This window comes from Typopeltis vanoorti, chromosome 16 (genome assembly GCF_054136105.1).
Source record: "Typopeltis vanoorti isolate ZY-2024b chromosome 16, IOZ_Tvanoo_1.0, whole genome shotgun sequence".
NCBI classification, from domain to species: Eukaryota; Metazoa; Arthropoda; class Arachnida; order Uropygi; family Thelyphonidae; genus Typopeltis; species Typopeltis vanoorti.
The window spans coordinates 47,420,969-47,447,693 of record NC_143564.1 but is presented as its reverse complement, the minus strand read 5'-3'; the positions used below and the strand labels follow the sequence as shown (position 1 = coordinate 47,447,693).

The following is a 26,725-nucleotide window of genomic DNA, read 5'->3' as shown; positions in this document are numbered from 1 at the left end:
TTTCATTATATTATTGTAGTTTTTTAGTGTATTTATTGTACTAGAGCATTTAATAACATAATTGTTGAAATATTATTAGTTTTTAATAGTCTTAAGAACGGTGCTGAAAACGCATGACAACAGGGCTGGGTCTATAAAGATGTATCTATCAAGTTAAAGTGGATACTAATGAGGAAAGCCTTTGTCACGCTGAGCAGAATCATTGTTTCAGTGATGATATAATATATCTGAGGAAAATCAGACATTGGAAATATCCCAGTTAAAAGAAATTATTAGAAAACAATTTTCTAATAATTGTCTTTTTCCAATTCTCTGGTTGAAGAGGAATCTATTGAATTATTGCAAGACTGCACTGTGGGGCACCCTGTTGGCCACCTAGGGTATAAACTGCGATCTTGAAGGTATTAGTATTTCATATATTTTAGGAAGTTTTATATAACCATATTTATTCAAATTAGGCTGATTTTTAAGAGCAGCAACAAATTCTAAAAACAGTTTTTCTCTTGTAAATTTACTGTGATGGAGCATGATTTTTCCATTTGATCCTGTATACAAAGCATGGCTTGTAATTATATTCCAGATTGATCATAGCCATTACTGCAAATGTATTTTTCATGTTCTTCCATGCAGATTGTAGCTAATCTTCCTGTCTGTCCATAACAAATCATCATTCAGGAACAAGGAACTCCGTATAACCTGCAACTGAAAGAGGAGGGAGTTTGTCTTTAGTGGAGTGAATAAGGGTAGTTAGTTTTAAATGGGACTTGAAAGTGGTACAAAGATTGTATTTCTTTAAGATTCTGGCTATTTTTTCTGATGTGGCATCAGATAGCAATAGCATTACTACAATCTTTCTGAAGAGAAAGTAATGGATTGAAGGAAGGATTGATTTTTGATACTGTGGGAACTGTAGCTGGATAAATAAGGATATATAATTGAGTTCTATAGCTAGAGAGGTCTCATTGGAACAAAGATTATAGGCTTTTATGACACCATTACTCCTTAGTGTTCTCATGACTCCTAATAGTGCCTGCACCCTCAAACTCGATGTAGCTAACATCCTTTCACAAGCTTCACTGCCCAGAAGAAATGTCTCTGACAGTGAGCTTTGTGTAAAGATAACAACATACTCATTAGTAGAGTACACAAAGATAATGCAACTGTTGTCCTCAATACCAGAGATTATAATCGGAAAATGAATGTGCTACTCATACGCTACTTATAAACCTCTACATTATCCTGCCAATTCTCAGAAAAATATACTGCTGAAAACAATTAGGGCATATTTTGGTTTTCTGTAAATTATAAAGTTATAAAATAATTTACAAATGTAGCACAATTTGTAATAAATATCGATTATTTAAACAATATCTCATAAATTACACCCTATCCATAAGTAAGAAATACTTATTCATGTTTAAAGTACCCAATAGTTATAATTATTTGCAGAAATTTATAATTATCCAACAGAAACTAAAATATTCCTAATTGTTTTGAGCAGTGTACATTAAAAATGTTATATCTTAACGTCCTATAGTTGTTACAAAAAGTCAAACATTTTAATCTCCCCCTCCCCAAGATATACAGATTATCTAAAATTCATACACCTATTAACCTCTGCCCCATAGTGAATGCTACTGACCTTTAAATTTGCCAAACAATTAGCTAATTCTGTAATACTACTTATTGGTCACACTTCATTGTTATATAGAAAATTCCAGTCATTTCAAATCTTTAATCCAAAGTTTAGTTTTAAATGATAATGATGTCACGACACCTTATAGGGGGGGGACTGGAAGTTCTGATAAACACCTAGAACAAAAATGATATTAAAACAACTGATATAATCACAAGAAAGAACATATGAATATATAAGAACATAGGTTACCTTCATAACTCTGCTACTAGTACGTTCTTTCTTGTAGTTATATTGGTTGCTTTAATTTCATATTCAATCTAGGTGTTTATCAGAACTTTCCAGCCTCTCCCCCTCGTATAAACAAATAGAATGTGCAGCCCTCCCCCTCTAGCCTGTTTCTTTATGGAAGATTTTGAAAAGCATGCCCTTGATACTGGCATTCTCAAACCCTCCAATAATAAAGCTTTGTTTATTATTGGACCATCCTTTGAGGACATTGCCAGTCTGGTGCTGTGACCCACTTAATTACTGCTAACAGGTATCGCAGTATGAAAAACAATTTTGTTATGCCACAGCTACAGCAGTGCTTATGCCTGATTCAGGTGATTTTCGTAGGATTGGGCTCCTCCACATATCAGTTGATCCGATCCATATAGGAGATTCTTCGAGAACATTTCATGGTAGTCAGAGTGATCAGCCATGCGTTTTCCACTGCATGGCCACCTCATTCACCTGATCTGATTCCCCCCCCCCCCGTGACTTCTGGTTCTGAGGATTTATCAAAGACAGGGTTTATCAGGATCATCCTGATAACTTGCAAGTGCTGAAAGACAGCATAATGCAGCATGTGTGCAACATCAGTCCCGACCAGCTGCATTCTGCCCGTTGAACATGCTGCGCAAAAGGTGCAGTTTGCGGCAACATAGAAGGGCTGCCCATTGAACAGTATAGCCTGTGAATACATAATAGAAGTGAATAAAAATGTGTTATTTATGTTTGTCACACTTTTTCCCATCTTACATAACAGGAAAATTACTGTGTCTACATTCAATACATCATATAATGCCCCTGGTGGTGAATTTTGGAACTTTTTTTTCTCAGATATTGCTTCCACATGATGCACAATGTATTCCTGCAAAGCCTTAATCAAATATTCCACAAGGTCTTAAACAGGAATACTATAATTTTGATCACCCTGCATAATATCATTTGCATAAGGTAAACAGCTGAGTGGAATATTTTAAATTTCTTTGGTTGAATATCATGTTCCTTCACAATATGATCACTATATGTTATGAATAACAGTTCAAATAGGATGGACTCTTGTCTTATACCTGATTATTAATGTCTAATAAGACAAATGTTTGTTATTAGAGACAGGAAGAAAGTTACCACGGCAACACCTTACCTTTCACAGAGTCCACATTCTTTTACATAGCATCATATTTCTATGTAATGCAAAGTCTCAGTCCACGTGGTTAGCCTAGTGGCTGTGTGTTTCGCAACCATATGCCTGGGGAAGGAGTGTCCTAGGTTTGATTCCCGTCAGTGACGTGAGGAGCTGAAGGATCTTCTTCAGCCATAGCCAAGTTAGCCGGTCTTGGGTGTGGACAGTACGATTTTTTCCTCAGTTTATCCTGGGGTTTTTCATCCGACAAAGCAGGCAAACCAGCCTTGAGAACTCAATACTACGGACATGATATGTTACACAGTGATCAACATTCATTTCAGACAAATTATTGAGACTACAACCATGTTAGAAATGATTACATTAATTTCTTGATGTTTTGAACCTTCTTATTAAGGTCATCATTTGGAGTACACACACACACACATATATATATGTTAAAGATACCAAGCTATTTTAAACCTGGTTTTACTCCATTTCCCAAGTAAGCAAACAGAAAAATAAGTCAAGTTTGCACCTGCAAGTATTACAAGTATAGGTGATCCCACACGTAGTGCAAGACCAAGGCAACTCGTAATAAAAGGTGGATAAGCTCTGATCACTATTCTTAATATTTACCCTTAATGCAAAGCACATCTCCTGGAGGAGATATGATGCTATGTATTAAAGGCAAGGGGCCACTACCCAGACCGGTTTCGACCTTTATTGAGGTCTCATCAGTGGGAGCCAGACTAGAAATACCAAGATTTTAGTAATACAGAGCTTAAGTATTTGTTTACTTATTTGTTTAATTGGGAAATGGAGTAAAACCAGGTTTAAAATAGCTTGGTATCTTTAACATTTATTATACCCAAGGTAAAATACTTTCTACATCTATCTCTCCTCCTGAGATTTTTATTTAATAAGGTTAAAACACCTTATGGTAACTTGTTCTGGTAAAATACTTATAAGCTCTGTATTACTAAAATTTTGTTATTTCTAGCCTGGCTCCCACTGATGAGACCTCAATAAAGGTTTGAAGCCGGTCTGGGTAGTGGCCCCTTGCCTTTAATACATAGCATCATACATCTCCTCCAGGAGATGTGCTTTGCATTAAGGGTAAATATTAAGAATAGTGATCAGAGCTTATCCACCTTTTACCATGAGTTGCCTTGGTCTTGCACTACGTGTGAGATCAGCTAGACTTGTAATACTTGCAGGTGCAAACTTGACTTACTTGTCTGTTTGCTTACTTGGGAAATGGAGTAAAACCAGGTTTAAAATAGCTTGGTATCTTTAATATTTATTATACCCAAGGTAAAATACTTTCTACATGTGTGTGTGTATATATATATATATATATATATATTATTGAAATTAGGATTTACTCAGGATGCATACATTTATAAAAATAAATTTAACTGACTAGAACCCGAGAAAGTATAACAAAAACCTTTAATACATCACGACTAGTTTCATCGGTGCTCCGGCTTCTTCAGGTGAGAAATAAAAATAACAAGGTAAAAAACATGGACTTTCCAGCTTAATAAAGCTCTGTATACACATATATATATAGAGAGAGAGGGGGGGGGGGGAAACTATATCAAAGATATATTCTATTTATTATTATTATTATTACTTTATTATACAGGCAACTCCATGGAGTCCGAAGACTCATCGCAGGGGCAGTATTCAAGGATTCACTAAAAGTATTATTTCTACTGTATATGCTATGAAGGTGTATGTTGTAGTTTTTTGTTTAGAAAAAAAAAATGGTATGATTATGTAACCACGGTTTGTTGGGATTTTTTTTTAATAGCCATTTTACAAATTCAAACAAGCACAACTTCAGAATAGGATCATTATTTTTGAGAAGTTTTTCCCTTCAAAAAGGCTTTACCTATAAGCTGTCAAAGTTATGACCAATTCTCTGATATTTTTCTAATTCAGACGGCCATCTAACCTTAACTGCTTGCTATTGGATGTCTGTTTATATGAAGTTTTATTCTGAAAAAGATCTCAGATATAAACTCAAACAATTATAGCTGTTCATATCATCATTATTATTTATTTAAATTTAAATGGTCATAGTATGCAACCCATTCAGTATGTTTTTTGTAAAGATGGCTGCTATGGCTTGGTAACTATTCATATCTGGAGTTCATAACAACACTTGTCAATAGTTACTTGAGCTGTGATTGTATCAGACTATCTAGTTCAGTATCTTTACTGCAAATACCTGTAGACTACTTGTGAATTTTTTAGCACATAACTTTGAAGTACCTGTGTGTGTGTGTGTGTGTGTGTGTGTGTGTGTGTGTGTGTGTGTGTGTGTGTGTGTGTGTGTGTGTGTGTGTGTGGTTATATAATTTTAATTATATAGTATTGTTATGAATGGCAGTCTTAAGTATATTTTATTTAAAATTAAGATCATTCTTGCATAAGTGATTATAATGTTTTTGAATTACTAAACCTCCTTACAATTCTCATTGCTGTTTTAATTAAACTTCATTACTAATTGCCTAAATTACATAATAGGTTACTTTTCAATAGCATTATTTAGGTTGCTTAAGATATACTTTCATTTCATTAACAAACACTCATAAACAGATTGAATATGCTATATAGAATGATTGTAAGATGTAACATTATATTTGTCTTCTTGTATTGTTAGTTATCTCTTAGTTGTACGTATATGTTCTTTTAGGTAAGTCAACTCGGAGTCAGAGATGTGCAGATATCATAAGTCTGTTGGTAAATATTTATGGTAGCAAAGACCTATTTGTGAATGAATATTGTATGTTACTAGCAGATCGTTTGCTGGCTTCATTTTCATATAATACTGAACGAGAAATACGGTATCTTGAACTTTTGAAACTGCGATTTGGTGAGTCGCAACTTCATTATTGTGAGGTGATGCTAAAAGATGTTGCAGATTCAAAGAGAATTAATGCTCACATTAATTCTGGGGATGTACCCAACTACCAGCAAGGGGTAAGAATATGTTTATTAGTTTACTACTTAATTCATACAGTGTTTTTTATTTCATATTCTGAATTATGAGAGATGACAAGATTTTTAAAAGAAATATTACTGCATTTATACATTTATTTAGCATTTAATACTGAAAAACAATATCATTGCAACACATGGATGTATTCACCAGAAAGCCCTATAATGTTTGTATTTTTAACTCTAGTAGCTTGTGAATTTATCCTTATAAAGTTTATGCATATACTTAAGTAGCAATTACTAACATATGCACACACACACATTTGCCTCGTTGTAGACATGACTGCTGGCTCTCATTCATATGCAATCAGTTTACTGTACTAGAATGGAAATGCTGTATACTCGACCATCGAGGATGTAAAGGTTCACTAAAGGTAACAGTACTGTGTGCATTACAGGAAAGCACTAATCCTGGAGATGAACATGTATTTTACATTGTAAAATTACTATTTCCACTGAAACCTTCAGTGTGTTTCTTCCATTTAATTTTTTTTAAAAAAGTAGTAATAATAGTAGTTGTCTCAAAATAAAAAGTAAATAACATTTTTGGCATAATGGCTTTTTCACAAGCAAATGAAAGGAAATGGTAAATAGAAACTTCTTTATAGCTTTCATAAACTGATTTCTTTTCTTTTAAGTTAAGGGATATTATATCCCATATTGTTTCTTAGCCGAATAAGAAGCTCAGAGAGTTTCGTGCCGAATATAGACACTATATAAAGTTCGGTGATTCCAAGCGTAAGCAGATATCTGGATACTGCAGCAACTGACCCTTGAAGGTAGTGCAAGCTGAGGCAACTCATGTAAAAGGTGAAGCAAGCTCTAATCACTATTATTGATATTCACCCATAATGTGAACTTAACTCCTAGGAGCTGTATTATTGTTCAACATTATGAGAGGTCACTACCTAGACTGGTTTCGACCTTTTTTGAGGTCTCATCAGTGAGTAGGTAGACCATGTTAATATCAATAATGTTGAACAATACTGTTGAACTCATAATGTTGAACAATAATTGAAGGACGGCCAGAGTGTATAAGATCACTAATTGATCCAGTTTCCTTGAATTTTTTAATTAATCTTTTCACAGTTGATGAAGTTAAATCACTATTCCGACCATATTTTGTACGAAAATTGCGAACTGTAGCTGCCAAACCTCCATTATTTTTAAAATATTGCTCAACAATGAAAATGCGTTGTTCTTTCTCAACCTGAACTGTCAGCTGTCACGCTGGCTTTTTTTTTTTCTCGTTGGCAACACTTTACCGCACAAATGGCGCTAAATTTAAATCTTGCGTGAATTTTGGGACGCCCTGTATATTCCGCATGAAACTCTTTGAGTTTCTTATTCGGCTAAGAAACAATATGGGATATAATATCCCTTAACTTAAATAAGTTCATGTCGCCGAATTGAAGCCTTTGGCTCTTCATTATAATTGATTTCTTTTATATTGGTACAAATGAACTTACTAACATCATTGAAGTCCTGACACACACCCACAGGGGTAGGGGTATACAGGATTATGATAATGCTACATCTAGTAGTACTTTTGTACTACAAAAACTTACATTACTAACTTCCTTGGCAATTTTCCTGCAAATTAACCTGTTATTGGTCAAGATTCCAATAAGCACTTTACTTGTAGATCTGTAACCAGTCCTTCCCAAGCCACCTGTTGGTTGTGATTTCCCCACCACACCTACCCTTTCCTAAACCTGTATCACCAATTACCCTATCATACATTAGCTCAGTCTCAACTACCCCACTCAGCCCAATCCATTCCATTCCAATGCTGATTATCCCCATACATACATACATTTACTACTACTTCCAGCATCTACTCTCTATTCCATTTCTGTCTGTCCACCTAGGATCCTCCTTTTTCCCTTTTCCTCTTGCATTTCCGTTCAGGTAAAAAAATAATGATAATTAAGTAGCATTGATAAAATATAGTTCCACCAAATGCTGTTGATTATCAAAGAAGGTAAGGTGATATACTGAAGGTTCACTGCACATAGCCAAAATTTTAGTAACTGTTTTTGACAACTTGATTGGCTGAGTGGATGCTATCTGTCTGGTCTCCAACCAAAGGATGGGGATTGATTCTCACTCTTGCTATGAGACTATTATCCTGCTTATTGGAGATCTGATGTGTCTTGAAAACATGCTGATCTCTAGAGTAGGAGTTCACAGATAATCCAGACATAGGAGTTTTGGATTATCTATCTTTAGCCTCTCCTTGGTACTAATATTTTAATGCTACTCCCACCCACCATGAAAGATTTCAAACCTATAGCGCATTATTCCCATGGGTGAGCTGAGTATTTCTTTATTTTTTACATAATCCAGAAATCCTTTCCTAGAGATGAAACATGAATCTTTTTCAAGCTACTTCTGTTCTCCAACAGACAAGGTGGTCGTATTACATAGTTGATGAAATTCATCTTCCACATTACAGATATCTGTCTATGGCAAGATTCAAACACAGAGCCTGTTGGTTAGAGAATGAGTATATTACCAAATTTGCCAACCAGGATAAATGTACCATAGATTTACAATATTTCTTAGGTGGGATTTATATATATAAATAACAGTAATATCATAAGAACCTGAATCCTACCTTTTACACATGTTTGCACACTTGCTAGGCATCCTTATATTCTGTTATTTTTGAATTTTTGGAATACCATAAGATTAAAATTGCAGATGTAACATTGTTTGCAAAGTTATAGATATAATACAAATGAGACCAAATTATTATTTTTGTTTTATATTTTGCATGTCATAAAGATATACCTTAAAAGAAAAAAATATATATTCTGTGTCTACAGTTTTTCTTGGGCATTATTTTGACATGCCTTTCCTTATTCTGAACAGTTGGTGCTGTGAAAACTAATATCTGATTTCCATTTTAAATTCATTATCTGCAACTGCAGTATGCTCTTAATTATTAGCAAACATTGCATTATAGAACATTTTAAAATTATACTATTGGTGAATTATTGCTCTTGGCATACAAAATTGAAGTGCATGGCCTAAGTGAAGAGAGTGGTTTAGGAACCTGAAAACTATATGCACATGGACTTCATATAAGACATTTGTAATAGAATGAAAAATTAAAATTGCTGTTTAAATATACATATGATTATGCATCTGGAAATGTATTAATTTTTGAGTGTACACAAAGCTTGCTATCAGTGATAAGTTGATCTCACATAACTTAATGATTCTGATTTTTTTGTGGAACCTGTGGCATAGTAATTAAATAATAAAGTAACACGTAAAAACCACAGTGAAATCTTTAATTAGTAAAAAGACAGATATTTCGTACTAAAAATAATAGTACATCTTCAATGTCTGTAACAGTAATAGAAATGGAATACAGGCAAACGTTTGGTGGATCACCTATTAAACTACAATTGTTACCGCGTGCTAGGAAATAATAGAAATAAATTTAATCTATTAAGATAAATGGTTTTTTACATAAGATAAACGGCTCCCAGATCTTTGAGAGAAACATACGGTCATTTCTATTTAAATTCGGTCGGTGTAAGATAGTTTCACAACTTTCTTTGAATGAGCGTTCATATTTGAATCTGCATCTATGGAGGAGAACTGCTTTGTCCCACTGGACACTATGAGTAGAGTCAATACTGGGCTGCACCAGACCAGACTTCAGAGGTTTGTTATAATCAATTTAATATTGATGTTCTTTTATTCTTTTTTCCAAAAAACGGCCGGTTTGTCCAAAATAAGAGACATCACATTCGCAAGGTATTTGGTAAATGCTTATTGGCATTTATCATGGTCTATATCTTGTATGTATTCTTTTTTAAGATCATGTTCACTGGCTATGGTGATCTTATGTATTAAAACAACTCTGAATTGGTTAGTTTTTAAGAAGGGTTCAATTACATGTTCACATACACAAGATATGTGGACATGTAACTGAACCCTTATAATTGTGGTGTTCTTGTTTAGTATTTTTGTGTTTTGCCTTCTGTCTCAGTATCTTGTATATTGATCTTGGATTGTACTCATTTCGTTATGAGCCATCTATGTATATATGTATGTTGTAGTCTTACATGCATCTTGCAGTGATGGACTTCTGTATATTTCAGGAGTGATTTTTATCCCCCATTAAGAGAAGAATAACTGTGTGTGTATATTCAGCTTTAATTAAAAAGTTTCAGTCAAAAAGGTATGATAATATGGAGCATGGTATTTTCATCAGAAATGTGGTCAGATTCGTCATATGGTGCACACTCGTAATATGTGATATTTCAATACTGAAATATCACATATTTCAACTGGTTGAAATACTGAAATCTCTCTCTCTATGTATAATTTTTTGTTGTTGTTATTGTATTTCTACTAATTTAATCTAATAATTTTTAACTCATTTCTGAAGATGTTATAACATTAGAAAAACTAGTAGAAAAATAAATAGCATACCATAAATAACTATGTTATTTCAGAGATAGTTTCATGGTTCATTTTCTTTCACTTTGAAAGCTTTTTAGAGATGATTTAGAATTTGGGTAAATGGGAATATATCCAATATATCAACACAATGCTTTTGCAAAATTGGATAATAACTTTAATTAAATATTTTATATAGGATAAAAAAAGGACAGAAACAGACCAAAAGTCTCATGGAGAGCAGCATTATGTTCATCCTGAAGAAGAAGAGATACAGCACAAAAATATTGAGCTGCAGGAAAACTTGGTTGCTGAAAAAAAAGAAATAAATTCTCCCCTTTCTACCAGTGTAAGTTAATATGTATTAATCAAGCATTGAAAATCCAAATAAATATGATAATGAATAAAAATAAAGTTAGTGTGATATGAAAATGAGAACAGATATTTAAGGAAGAAAATCCAGATTTCTGAAACATAAAATATTTTAGATTAGATTGAAGCTTTTGATGGTGCATTGCCCATTAGTAATCCTTTTAAAATGCTATGTTAGTTACAATGTTGAATTTGATTGTCCACCTATCCATTCCCAGTAAAGTAGTTGGACATGGGCAGAACATAACTCTTAAGAAAAAATCTTTGGTAAAAATTTGAACTGTCAGAATTTTTTAAATAATAATTATGACTAAAAAACAGCAAAAAGAATTAACAATGATTTTTTTTATTAGTCTGAAATGTGAAGTTTTTTAATTTAAGTTGAAGCTTTTGTTGGTACGTTGCCTTTCAGCAGTGCTTTTAAAAAGCTATGCTAGTTACAATGTTGAATTTGATTGTTTACCTATTCATTTCCAGCTCATATGCATGATAATCCCAGTTATTTATTTATTTAGCATATGGCATAATAAAAAAAAAAAAGACACATGACATCAAAATATATGAATACATATTTGTGCAGACAATAAAAATGAGACAGGTAGTGTACATGTACAAATAACAGGTAAAAAAGTCACTAAAATTTTAAGTCTAGTTCAGCTAGCCATTCAAGAGCTGAAGGATCTGCTTCAAAAAAGTCTCTCAGTTCCTACAATGTGCTGGATGGTGTGGTTTATGGCTCCACAGTCACATTGGGATACAAGTGATCTTCCCCCACTTGTGTAAACTGTCTGCACAGATACCATGTCCTGTACATATCCTATTTAAGCTTTTCCATAGATGTGGAAGCTCAATCCCTTTCGGATTTTGGTTGGGAAAGATATACTTGTTTGTCTGGCAGCAATTTTTCTTTCCAAGTTTCTAGCCATTTTGAATTCATGTTGAAATCGCTATTTATTAGTTCTTCAGCCAGTATTAGTGGAGGTCATCGGGATTTAAGGCGATTTACACTTATATGTGGGAGGTTTTCATGTATTGGTAACAGGGATTGCTGTTTACTTTTTTGTACACTTTTACAGGAGCATCTTATCTGCGCAGGTTTGGTGGCGCAGTGTTGTTCAAAGTTGGAAGCCAGTAGAGGGAAGTAGATTTGACACAGCCTGTTATTGTCCTCATCCCTGCATTTATTTGCATGTCTATTTTCTTGATATGAGGACTGTTTAGCCATACTGAACAATGTTCTTCTACAGAGTAGACCAGGCCCAACGTGGAGCATCACAGTGTAGTAGAAGAAGAACCCATGTAGAACCACACAGTTTTTGTATGATGTTATTATGCGTTTTGATCTTTAAAGAGATATTCTCCAGATGTCTTTTGAAAGATAGTGCTCTATCCAAGGTAACACCTAGATATTTAGGGAAATCTTGGTGCTGCAGCATTGTGTTGTTAAAGCTGACCTGAAGTTTCCTATTTGCCATTTTGGTGTTTAGGTGAAAAGAGCTAACCTTGGTCTTATTGAGGTTTGGTGTTAATCTCCATTTATGAAGGTATTCTCCAATGGTTCTAAGGTCATTTGTGAGAATATCTTCAGTTACTTTGATGTTCTTATGTTGGATGGCAAGGGCATAAGCAACATCAGCAGCATAAGCAAATTTTCTTGACTTAGTTGTCCGTGGATCAGATGTATATAAGTTGAATAAGATTGGTGCTAATACTGAGCACTACAGGAGCCTGTTGTTCAACTTTCTCAGTTTGTTCATTTTGTTTCCCAGTACCACATGAAAGAACCTGTCAGAAAACATGTTACTAATAAGTTGCATGATGGATTGGCATGGTATTACTTGTATCAGTTTGTATAACAACCCCTCTTTCCGTACGGAAAGAGGGGGGGTTGCTATACAAATATACCATGTTGCTAACCACTACCACATAAGGGTTGCTATACCACATACCGTGTCGTATGCAGCAGTAAGATCAACAAACAGAACAGAAGTTTTCAAACATCTCTAAAAGCCTGCCCTGATATGGGTAGTAAAGCTTAGTACTTAGTCCATACAACTGCGTTGAACCCTAAAGCCTGCTTGCTCAACAGGGATAACTTCAGATATTTTGGGTCCAATTCTGTTAAGGACAAGTCTTTCTTTTAAGGAGCTTATAACAGCAACTGAGGAGCACAGTTGGGTGATAGCTATCTGCTTGATTTTGAGACTTGTTGGGTTTTAATATGGCTATTATTTTGGTTCTCTTAAAGGCTGTTGAAAGGCTTCCCATCCTTAAAATGTGAGAAAAGAATCTTGTTAGCCATTGACGAGCATTTTTTCCACAGTTAACCAAGAATTCAGGAATTCATTTGAATACATCAAAGCCTGGTGCTTTGTCGGTTTTAACCTCCTTTAAGGCCTCAGTTATTTTGTCTGTGGTAAATTCCTCTTGAAAATTAGGAACTATCAGCTGCACTTTGTCATAAGTTTCTGAGTGGTCTTTGAACCTCCTGTGTGTGTGCATTGATGATCTCAAGGAGCTCTATACAGCGAGATTATTCAACAGGCAATTTGATCTGGAGTCAATAAAGGATCTTTATGAGTGATTGGGTTACTTTTTCCTAACCTCTTTAATAGGCTCCATGCTTTTCTACTTGATTCTTTAAAGTCTAAGTCCTCTGTACTCTTTATCCATTTTTCTCTGTGCCCATCAAGCTTCTGGAGTAATTCGTCAGCTATGTCCCAGATTTTAAATAGACTTGGTATAGCTCTTCACAGTCTTTATTCCATCCAGGTATGTATTCCTTTTGGAAACCCCTTGGAATATACTTCTTCGCTGTTGATATGACTGTTCCAATGAATCTGTTGTAGCTTTCACTCACAGGTGGTATCCATCTTACCATTTTATCCAGTTCTTGTGAAAAATCCTGCCAGTTCACTTTCCTAAAATTCCATCTTGGTCATGGAATGGACTATATTATTGGTATTTGTATTCCTACTTCTACCAATGCTGGGCGATGTTGGCTGTGTGGATAATCTTCAAGACTCGTCTTGTTGTGTTTAGCGGCTGATTTTGAAAATTTTGGGTAACAAAGCAGAGATCTGGGTTGTGTTCCCTCTTCCATGCTGCAGTCTTAAAGGTTCCTTTGTCCTTTGCATCAAATATTAAGCTAAGATTGTTTTGCTCAGCCAGTTTGTTAATGTTTTGCCATTTCCATCATTATTATTGTAATTCTGCAGGGTGTGGTGGCTGTTAAAATCCCATATGTAGATAGTAGGATGTTGAAATATGAGTATTACTTCAGGTGGCCATTCTATCAGGGGAGACTTATAGATGTTAACCACTGTGAGATCTTGGTCCCAGTTAAAAAAAAAAACATAATCCCAGTAAAGTTGGACAACAGGCAGAAACAAAATGAAAATTAAATTTAAAACTTGTACAACCAGTTTCACTAACACACAAAAAAAAAAAAAAAAACATAAAAAATAGATGACTAAAGAGTTGTTCAAATGTTAAAAAATCGTTACAAAAGAAAATAAGTAAATTCATCCTAAATAAGCATGAAAATTCCTGGAAGCATTAATTCTCATCAGATAAAAACTGGTGATAATTATTGTGAAAATTGAAATCTGAAATGTTAAAAGACTTACTGAGAAATTTCTAGATGTCAGTTAATTAAATCCTTGGTTTCTGCTGACAGATCCATGTGAATGGATACTGTTATGAATTCTTTTAGAAATCTAGAGTCATGATGTGGGCCAGACTTTTTTGGTGGGAACAAAACTAGTTGGTACTAGATTTAATGACTAATAAAAAATCCTATCCTCACTATTTTTCAGTCATAAAAACTCATTCAAAAATGTCTATAAAAAGACATAAAAAGAGGTGCATCATTTTGAGAATTTAAAGTACAAAAATGCCTCTCTTGATTGATGCCTTAATTTTCCTAAAAAGATGCAGGGATAATAATATAATTCTGTAGTTTCTATGCATCAAGGAACATATATTTTCAGACAGGGCAAAGCAAATTTGTGTAGCCTTGTTTGTGAATGTGTTTCTCATACTAGGTTTGCCATTAGCAAATTATTCTATATGCTTTGATTTACATTTTGTTCTTGCTACCAAGTTAGATGCTGATTCTTGGAATAATATTAACAGTATGATTCACCATTCCTATCAATGGTATTATACAATGTGCAAATCATATGAGAAAAAAATTTGATTTGTTATTCCATTCTCATTCAAGAAGAGAGTTTGAAAACCTTACCTTTAGATGAAGTAGTTATTAACTTTTCCAACCACTGCCTCTCACATTCAGAGGAATCTGTGCTAAAGAAAAGTTTTAACTTTGCTGTGGAATGTGACTCCTTGTCATATTCCAGACTTTTTTTTTTTTTTTTTTTTATGTAATGTGGATAAAGGTGTTTCCACCTTTTTTACACTACATTATTTGATTCTGATAATGAAAGCAACACTTTCATGATCTAGATAATGATTCTGCATGGGATCATTATCTAGGGTTGAGTAGGTGAAAGAGAAAACCAACAATTTGCTTAAGAATATATGCCAAACTGGCCACTGGATTTACTACAAAAACTCAAATCGATATCCTATTCTTCCATGACTGTATGGCTCTCCAAAGATATACAAACCTGTATCCCTTTGAGACCAGTTGTGGATGAGATCAGCTCTTCAACTTACACTTTATCAAAACATCTTGTGGGTCTTTTAAGACTTCACATTAAGGTCCTCTGATTCTTACATCCTCAATCTTGACATAGTATCTCTCTCTTTACTAATGTTTCAGCAGATGATGTGTTAGACCTTATTAGAGACCCTTTTCCACAGCATGTCACCAAAACTGTTTGAACACTACTTTCGATCCAATTTCTTTTGGTGGAATAATCTCTTCCTCTTGAATATAAGAAGCAACACTTTACATATGCCTTTACACTCTACCTAACTAGAGCTGTTTCTTATCCTTGCACTTCCCATTGTTTAAATGGTAAGCTGAATAGAACTTATTTGGGAGTGTTCCCTTCCCCATGATATCCATGTTTTTGCATGAGCAACCATGCACTACATCATGGATATCACAATATACCACCTTCCCTTCCCAATTTAATTCTGCAAGTGAAGTAGTAAGGTGGTATTCCTCCCATTTGTTTTTCCATATTTCGTTCCAGACTTCTCTGCTATTGGTTGCACTTGTCTGAAAGCAATCAGGTTTGTTGTTGTAAGCTATATGCTGAAGATAATCCAAACTTTATAGTGAACTTCCTTGAATGCTGGTCAATCAGCATTCCACCATGGTTTAGGGAAAAGTTAAAACTGATTAGATGTATTAGGAAATGCAGTTGATGCAGTGAATCATATGACTGTGCATTACACAAGCTACCACAACTGAATTCCTTTCTTTCTTATAATGTATATGGTAATCAGCATTTTTTGATAAAATTATGGAGACTATTACTGTGTTAAGAATAATTACTTTAATTTCCCAGCATTCTGACCTACATGATATTCTTGTTAATCCTGGGATAGGAAACGGCAGGCTGTGCATATGCTTTTTTGTTTCCAAACAAGAAAGAATATATATATAACCAGTAGTATCTTAGTAGTAGCATAAACCTTGAAGGTCTAAAATGCTGATGAAATTCCAAATACGTTCCTTAGTTAGTTAGTTTAAATCATCTTGCTGAAGGAAGCTGCCATGGGATGAACTAACATAATGTGATAGGAGTGAATTAACTGTCCATATTATTATTATTATTATATGACACCTCCAGGGAGTCCAAAGACTCATAGAGAGAGGGTACCTACTCAACAACTCTGTCTTCAACACTCAATTCACCAACTACAATGAACTGCAACTACAATCATCATCTACGGCAATGCCATCTACCACCCGCCACCACTAGTATTTTCACAGACAATCGCAAACATCCATGTCCATGGCAGGATTCGAACCCACAGCCTTTTGGCTGGAGAGCGAATATGCTAACCATTCTACCAAACAGATCGGCTAAATATCAAAAGGGAAAGGTGGGCAGTATGGTCATGGGGAGTAAATAGAGAAATTAAGGAGTGAGTGGAGGTGAATATAATATGAATGTGCAAGTCAGAAGAAAAGTAATATGAAAGAAGTGGCTAAAAATGAATAGCATTTGTATAGTAGAGTAGCTAATATGAGAATGTGAAATTTTTCACAGAGGAAAGTTTGAGCTAAAGAGACCAGAAAAGCATCTAGAAAGTAGTAGTATAGCAGAAAAGAGTATGAAAAAAAAGAGTAAGTTTCTCAAGTCTCACTACGAAATGTAACATTCATTAAAAGATACAAAAGTACCTCTAGGCCCAAGGGGATATTCAGTGCATGAATATCAGTACCAGAAGCATCAAAAACATGGGGTGAGTGAGTTTTTGGTCATTCCTAAGTTTGACTTGACCAAAAATTATAGGCATTAGTAAGATTTAGTACATATTTACAAGGATATAATTTTTTTTATGTAACTTCTACCCATGAAAGGCCGTAAAACCATAGTACATTAGTACTGTGGATTGATTAAGGAGTTCATTATTATTTTTTATTTTATTCATCATCATCATCATCATCAACAAATTCCTGCCATGTACCCTCAAGGGGTGTACAGGATATGACAGTACTACATGAAAAAATTACATCATTACTAACTTCCTATCTACAATTTTCCTCCAAATCAGTCTGTTACTTGTCAAGACTCCAACATTATCAGATCTTATATTTCTATCGTCTAAGGCACTTTGTACCGTATCAATCCACCTATATCTTGGTCTTCCTCTGGGTCGTTTTCCTGCCAACCTGGCAGAGAACACTTGTTTTGCTAATCTTTCCTCTCCCATTCTATTTAAGTGACCATACCATCTGAGATTAGCTCTGCTAATGCATTCCTGGATGCTGACAATGTCAAGTTCTTTCCTAATATCCTCATTTTTAATATGATATTGCCATTGATGCCATCTGTTCATGCCTCTAATCTTTCTCAGGACTCTCATATCTGCAGCCTCTAGTCTTTGGTCAAGTGTTTTACTTCTGACCCAGCTCTCGGATCCATAAGTTAAAATTGGTTTGAACACAGTCTTGTATACAGCTAATTTAGTGTTCGGACTAATTTCTTTCTTATTCCATATGAATTTATTCAATTGACTTCCCACGATACTAGCTTTGCTGATTCTGTTGTCTATTTCTATATTTAGTTTACCATCTTCAGTAAAAACTGTGCCTAAGTAGCTGAAATGTTTTACTTGTTCCACAGGTTCTCCATTCACAACACAGTTGACATTTTCAATGATTCTGCCTATTTTCATTGTCTTTGTCTTTTTATTGCTGACCTTCATACCATATCTATTTCAACAGCTATTCAATTTAGTGAGAGAATCTTGCAGATTTGTAGCGGATTTATTTAGAAGTATAACATCATCCACATAAAGCAAAGAGCTGACATTAACATCTCCAATTTTGATATCAGGTTTAATAGCACATTCCTTCATAATGTGATCCATATAGATAATGAATAACAGAGGAGATAATGTACATCCTTGTCTCACACCAGATTTAACATTAAACCATCTTCCTGTACTTCCTTCAATTCTAACTGCTGACTCACAGCTCAAATAAAGACTAAGTATTGCTCGATATAATGCCCCATTGACACCATATAACTGCAGCGTATTGAATAGCTTCTCTCTTGGCACCTTGTCATATGCCTTTTCCAAATCGACAAAACTTAAATACAGATCTCTGTTATATTCCCATGCTTTCTCGACTATTTGTCGTAAAGTGAAGATCTGATCCTGACAGCCTCTATTTGGCATGAATCCAGCTTGTTCTTCACCAAGTTTTTCTTCCACAATTCTTTTCAACCGTTTCTCAAGTATACTTGCATAGATCTTGCCAGGAACACTCAGTAGGGAAATACCTCTGTAATTCTCACATTCAGTTTTATTTCCTTTTTTATATATGGGTATTATGAGAGCTCTACTCCAATCATCAGGAATTCGTCCCTCTGTCCAGGTTTTCTGAACTATGCAGTGCAGCCACTGCAAGACTCTTATACCACCATACTTCAGCATTTCTGGTCGAATATCATCTACTCCTGCTGCCTTTCCACATTTCAAGCCTTTGATGGCTTTTTCTACTTCAAGTATGGATATGAATTCCTGACTGCATGCCTGGTCAGTGTTTTTTATCACTGTGCTGTCATCACTGCTTGTTTCATTTAGCAGTTTTTCAAAGTAATTACTCCATACTTCAAGGATATCTTTTTCTCCTGTTTTCATTTCACCTTTATCATCTCTAATTCCTTTTACAGCACTCTTTGCTCCATTCCTAAGCTTCTTCAACAACCTCCAGAATATTTTGCCACCTTCTTGATATTTATTTTCTATATTCTTGCCAAAGTCCTCCCATGACTTTTGTTTAGCAAGTTTTACACACTGTTTAGCTTTCTTACATTTGTCTCTGTATTCTGTAAGAGTAAAAGCTGACTTATTTGCCAGGAACTTTTGATATGCTTTCTTCTTTTCCTTCACTGCCTCTTTAACTTCCTGTGTCCACCAGGGAGTTCTGATTTTTTTATCCTTGCACACAACCTCACCACATGCCTCTCTGGCAGAATCAATCAATGTTTCCTTCAGAGTTTGCCACTGAATCTCCAAGGTTTGATTCCTGTTCTCAAACTCTTTCATTTTCTTTTCAATAATACTTCTGTATTTTAGTCTACAGTTCACATCTGAGAGCTGCTCAACTTTTATTCGCTTTAAAACTTTCTTATATGTTATTTTATTTTATATTTATATTTTTACATAATCTAGAAACTGTGCTCTAGAGACCAAACATGGGATTTTTCAAGCTACTTCAGATCTTGAATAAACACAGCTGTGTTCTTACATGGACATAATAAAATTCATCTCCTACATAAAGACAGTAACAAACAACCATGCTCATGGCAGGATTCAAAGTGAAAGCCTGTTGGTTAGGGAGCAGGTACTCTAGTCACTTCACTATCCAGGCATCCGCATGGTTAGCCTAGTGGCTGTCCTCTTCGCAACTATATGACTGGAGTAGGAGTGTCCCAGGTTCGATTCCCATCGAAGACATGAGGAATTTGAGAATCTTCCTCAGCCATAGCCAAGTTAGCTAGTCTTGGGCGTGGGCAGTAGGGTTTTTCCGCCAGTTTATCTGGCGTTTTTCATCCCACAAGCAGGCGAACCGGCCCAGTGAACACACATGTGGATCTATAGCCATAACTACTTGTTGGAATGTTCATTTGTTTGATGATGATGCCAAACTGGATGGGAGTGGGGGGGGGGGGGGGACACAGAATATTTATTAAAGGTAGAGCTTGTCGTATGATTCAAAGAGTAAACGGATTAATAATGCTACAGATTTGGGAATAAAATAACAGTTAACAGAGTTTAAGATTGTATTGCCGAAGTAAGTAAATTAACTCAAAGGATTATTTGAATGTTGGGAAACACTGCCAAGCAGCGATAAGGAGGTTATTATCCTAATTTATGACTTTGATGTGACCACATTTGGACTATTATATACAGATTTGGTTGCCTGAGTTTCTTAAGAATGAGGCAAAGAGAATCCAGATGCAAGGGGAAAAAATGATGATTTGTCTATAAAGTACTCCCTATGAGAGATGTGAATTATGGTTAGTTGATTGGCAGAAAAAAAGAGGGAATTATTAGAAACATATAACTTAGTAAAAGTGTGAATGCAGAAGAAATTTTTCATGTTCGTTGGAGTCAAAGTGCCATCACCCTCCACCAGAAGTTATGTAAGAGTGTGTTGCAGAATGTGGGGGGCTGGATTTTTTGCTTAGAGAGTGGTGAATGACTGGAATGGCTTTGCCGGAGGTAGTTGTGTTAGTCAGTGAATGAGTTAAGGAGAGATATGATAAGAATTCTGCAAATAATTCATAGTTTGGGCCTGCTATATGTAGATGCTCATGAAATAATAACATTGTTCACTTCTAATGGCCAAATGTCTGCAAATTACTAGGCATGATTATCAATGAAATTTTTTGCCTGTGTAACACACCAGCACATTTCTATTACAACATTGTTTCAGATTATTTTTTTTCCTTTTCTTGTTGGGAAGAGGGGGAAGAGAACATATTTTCTCAATGTTAATAATAATTAATGACAGACAAGTATTTCATGGATAGTCAGTCACAGTATTTATTCAAAAGAAACTGGAAAGCTGGAATTCATGCTGTAATTTAATTACAAACATTATGTTCATTTATCCCAGTTTTGGGAAAATTGTTATTTTCATTCTTCTTGCATATATTGGTTATATATATGTATGTATATATGTATATATATATATATATATATATATATATATATATATATATCATGGTTGTCATTATGTACTGCAATGGTTATCATAGTACTGTTTCACAACAGTTAATGATATGAAATGAAAATGCATGTTTCTTTTTCTTTATTATTTAAGCTTGTCATTCTTAACTATTCTTCTTTAGTACAGCAGTTCCTGAAGCTGGACTGAAATATTAGCAGTTGTTAAAATAAAATTGTGAGAATTTTCATATATGTTGACCATTAGTTAACTGGCAAAAAGTTCAGTATAAGAGAGGACATGAAAGGATTGTTGGAAGAGGTAAGAGGGAGAAAGTGAAAATCGTCAATATTTTACCTGTGTAGAAGGAATGGATGCGAATTTTTGGATGTGTGGAGTGAGTTTGAGGGAAGATTGGATTTGTATAAGAGGGACGGCCTACACCTGAATGCATTTGATATCAGGAGTCTAGAAAAACTAATAACTGGTATGAGACCTAACACATAGAGTCAGGGAAACTAAATTATAAAGGGAGGAATGGTGTGAATGTGAGTGCAAGAGTGACAATATTATATAACTGTTAATGACGGGAATGGGCTTTGTCATGGTAACGTTGATGAGAGAACGATTTCGGATTTATGGTCATCTGATTCGGACATATCAAATGTTTGCAAAGATGTCTACATGTGTAAGGCATTAGAGAATTATAGAGATCTGCAAGTTGTCCAACGGTGTCAGCAGACTGCAAACAAGACAACACAAAAGAACAAATAGGTAGATTATTATGTCTGTACACGAATACTAGGAGTATCAGAAACAAAGGGATAGAGATTGCTGCCTTAGTCAATATGTTGCAAACTCAGATTGTAGTTATTAATGAGACCTGGCTATCAGAATCAGACCTACTAACTGGTATTGAGTGTCAAGGGTACAGTATTTTTAGGAAGGATTGGAGAAGAAGGGACATGCTGCTAATGATATCGAATGACTTGAATCCAGATAGAGTCGAGATCTATGATTGTAGTACTACTAACAATATTTCATGTGGCAGTGAGTTTGAAGCCATCTGGTGTGAGGTGGAATCTAACAAGATCAATTTTATAGTGGGGTATTGTTACAGACCTGGTGGATTCGGTTGCTAGTGATGAAGAAATGCATCACCAAATTGAAACAATGAGTGCAAAAAGAGTAACATAATGGGAGATTTTAATTATCCAAATATTGATTGGGTAGCAGTAGAATCTCGTGAGAAGAATGAAAATGCATTTATTGAGCTGTTGCGGGAAAACTTCCTCAAACAGCATGTGACAGAAGGAACTTGAGGGCAAAGAGTGTTAGATTTGATTATAGTGTCAGAGGGCGTTTCAGTTAAAGACGTAACTATTCTGTCTCTAGTTGGTGACAGTGATTATTCAGTACCTCACTTGGGAAATGACTAAGTTTATGAATGTTCCATTCAGAAAAGGTTACATGCTGAACTACAAAGCAGAAATTATGACCAGCTGAGGAGAATACTGAGTTTGGTGGAATGGGATCGATTGCTGGATGGAAAGAATATCGACAGTGCATGGGAAGCATTTAAACAATACTTAAATGATGCATTATCAGAATGTGTCCCGAGTCATGCATTTGACTCCTACTCTATTTATTCTTCGAATAAATAGAGTAGGAGTCAAACAGATGTGTAATCTTATTAAACAAGAGATTCGTAAGAAAATGACGAGGTGGAAGGAATACCGTTTGCATAAGGATGATGTCCATTTTGAATGTTGTAAGCAGCAGGTTAGAATAGCCGCAACTGTTATACGGAAAGCAAAGTCTGAGTATGAAAAGAAACTGGCTCTGTGTGCTAAAGACAACCCACAAGAATTCTATCGATATACTGCAAGAAAGAAAGAACGAATATGAAAGAATAACTCTTCTAAATCCTAAATGGCGTGAGGGTTACAGATGCAGAAGAAGTTGTTCAGTTAATGAGTGCCCATTTTATTAAAAGCTATCAACCTGGTGTATGCAACATTGAGCTCACTGTTACCTCTTCACTAGACGAAGAAACGCAGGTGTATGAGGATGAGGTATTAGAGCTGTTGCACAAATTGAATAAGAATTCAGCAATAGGGACTGATGGAATATCAGCACCTGTGCTAAAACAGTGTTCAGCTGAACTGACCATTCCTTTGACCAGGCTGTTTAATATGAGTCTCAGAACAGGGAAGATTCTGCAGGAATGGAAAGAATGTATGGTAATTCCATTGCACAAAAGAGTGGTGCAAAGACCGATGTATCCAACTATTGACCAATTAGTATCTCAGTAGTGGTGAAGATTTTAGAAACATTGCTTATGGCTGTCATTCAGATCATTCAGAAATGGATTGACAGTGAATCTCTACTTTTCAATAAACAACATGGGTTTACTAAGGGAAGGTCATGTTTTAGCAATTTGCTCAAATTCTATAATAACGTTACTATTGAACTAGACAAGGGAAATGGATACACCATGATACTTTTGGATTTTGCTAATGCTTTTGACAGAATATAGCATGGTAGTGTTGGATCCTACTTCTTCTCAATCTATACTTTGGATCCGACATTTAGTTATGACGATGTTCTTAACCTAAAAAATAGTTGCTAGTTGATTTCTAATACAAATATAGAGAAAATTTATATTTATAGACTGCGCCACTCTATATCTGGATTAGTTCAAGAATTGAAGATAAATCAACCCTCAACTATTACTCCTTAAAATATATACTGGCCGAGTATATTCGACTTACTTAATTTACCCGCTTTGGTTCGAATATTTAATGAATGGTGCAGTAAAAGAGATTCAGGCAAAATACAACTTTAGATAAACAAAAACAAACATTTAATTTTAAAATCACAAATTTTTCACTTAACTTCAAATCAGTAATTAAGTTATTATAAACACTTCAGCTTCTCCGATGAGTACAATCAAACTCTGACAAGATAAATCTGTTATCTCTATGTCACAGTCTTTTCATAGTTCCTTAAGTTCCAAATACAATAAAAATTGCAGTAATACCTCTTTATAAACAGACACTTTTGATTTTACGCTTCTTTTAATTCTCTGCGATAGTTACTGTTAACATCAGGGAATTCTAAGATGAAACTCACACACTTCTCTGAACAGAAATATTAAAGTTGGAATAATCTTACCGTTAATCTTCTTCCTTCATCAACATACACAAAAACACTTTTTATAACTGTAAACACTTTTAACAATAAACAGCACTCATTAAAATAAATCTTCTAGCATTAACTGAATTAATTTACGGGCACAATACATATAATCAGATGTTCTTGTATGAAGCACTACTGATTACTCTTGCATTAGGGAAATACACAATAATTCTTTAACTTGGGGTTTTATATGTACAGATGTTCATTCCTCTGGCATTCAAATAATTCTTTAAGCACTATAATTCTAAACACCGCTATCATTAAACACAACCCTGTTGCCTCTATTTATTCTCTAGTTACTTCTTACTATGCTTCACGTTTCAGTGTGTCCTTGAAAGGTCGGCCCTGAAAATAAATCTGAACTAAAATATCGCTAATCATTCAGTAGTCATTCAGCTATCTTCCGTTGCTTTATTTGTTATTCAGAAACTTATTAGCTAACTGCTTCTCAACTTGTAGACTTTATTTAGTTGCTTGAGTGACTTGCCGACTTGCTATTATCGCACTGTGATTGCCGAATGCCCGATTCCAACCTAATGCCAATCCTCTCTCTAATAAATCTCTAATGCTCTAATCTCCTCAAGCTTTTTTTTCCAGCGTTCCTCCTTTTTATATCCATTTTTCCCACCTAAATTCTTCTCGAGATCTCTTTAACTTTCCAGTAAACTTTCAGCATTTTCAATAAACCTCCTCTTCATGTTCTGTTCCAATTCTCGCGCTCGCTTACTTACATGCGTCTCCATGACAACAAAACATAAATAAAATTGAGCTATTACATAACGTTAAACTTTCACAAACAGGAATAAATAGAGAATATTTACATTTCAAATAATGCGCAGTTAAATTATCAAATACAAGTTCTTATAATATTAACATAGTAATTAAAATAGCTTAATAATATTTTATCACAGAGTTTTTCTACTATTAATACATACGTTCTTGATTAAATTAAATATTAGATAAAGTTAAAGTAGTGATATGAATATTAATTTGCAAAATAAGTTGTTTACATTAAATAATATTTACAAGTCTAGCCTTTGTGATGGAAGATCATGTTGGATTCTGAAGCAAATAATAATTACTCTAATCTCTACATAATCAGAATCCAACAAAGGCTTACTCTTCCTTTGAAAAATTTTTCTTTAAAGAAAAATTTTTCACACTAGACTCACAAGTGGAGAAAATTGACTTCTTATCTCCCTTCCAAGATCTTAAATAGCACTTAGTTTGAACATGATTAAATTTTTTATTACAGTCTATGTATTTACCTTTCTGCACTTCTCCACTTAAGTTCTTGTTATTTTTATCATAGGGAGAATTTTGATTGCTACACTTATAATGTGATATTGTCCTTTCAGAGCAGAAGTTCTGGTCTCTCTTACTAACTTTTATCCTCAGTTGTCTATCATTTTGGTAATTTGTTTCTTTTGGACTAGTTTCTTTGGACCCTGGCACAATTTACCTCAACTGTTGTTTGTTCCTTATTGATAACTTCAGGTTCAGGTTTGGCTATTAGTTGTTGAGAATGTTCATCAGTATTACATTTTGATTTTGGTAGATAAGGCATAACAGACTGTGTATTACTATCCTCCACAGTTAATTCAGTTACAGACAGCTCCACTTTATTTGGGACAAATCCTTTCTCGGGTACATGAAACCTTTCTCTCTGCCTCCTTGTTCTATTATGCATATAATTGCCATTTGTTTTGACACTTATTTTCCTGTTCATTAGGGATATTTCTTTTCTAAAAAAATCACAGGAGAACTGATATTTTTCCAAGAAATTTGTTCCCAATATGATGTGGGAGCTTATGTTATTGGTTGAGGGGATGATAAGTAAGTCTTGCCAGACACTTAGTTTAAATTCTGGTAGGTTGATTCTTGCTCGAACCTTTTCATATGCTACAAAGTTTGAATCTGAAAGAGAAGTAATTCTTACAGGTTGTCTAAGTTTGGCAATATTATTCCTTAATTTATGTCTTATACTTTGGAGATAGTCCTTTCTAATAGTTGAAGCATTACATCCTGTATCTAATAAAATATTACACTTAGAACCTACGATTTCTCCTCTAATTCTCATCAATTGTTCATTAGATCCTTGGTGTTTCTGCATTCTATTATATCCTCTGTAGGGTATGTGTCCATACTTTGAATTCCAGCTTTTCTTAGAATAATCTCTTTTGTTAAGAAAACAGTTTCTAGCAAGGTGTCCAACTTTATTGCAACTATAGTATTTGGGAGGATCTCTATGTTCTCTCTCCATCTGAGGTTGAGATACAAATGATATCTGTTGTTTAATATTTTGTAGTCCTAGTAACAACTCACTTATTTTTGCCAAAATAGGTTGATTTTGCCTTTCTAC

At 34.6% G+C, this 26,725-nt stretch overlaps 1 protein-coding gene across 1 annotated transcript in view; it reads left to right on the top strand.

Moving 5' to 3' along the window:
- Positions 1-26,725, top strand: part of mr (anaphase promoting complex subunit morula) — a 292,827-nt gene that overhangs the window by 201,381 nt on the left and 64,721 nt on the right. Inside the window, exons 9-10 of the mRNA XM_090406339.1 lie at positions 5,734-6,020; positions 10,660-10,809. Coding sequence (XP_090262465.1) covers positions 5,734-6,020; positions 10,660-10,809 — 437 coding nt within the window. The remainder of the gene's footprint in view (positions 1-5,733; positions 6,021-10,659; positions 10,810-26,725) is intronic.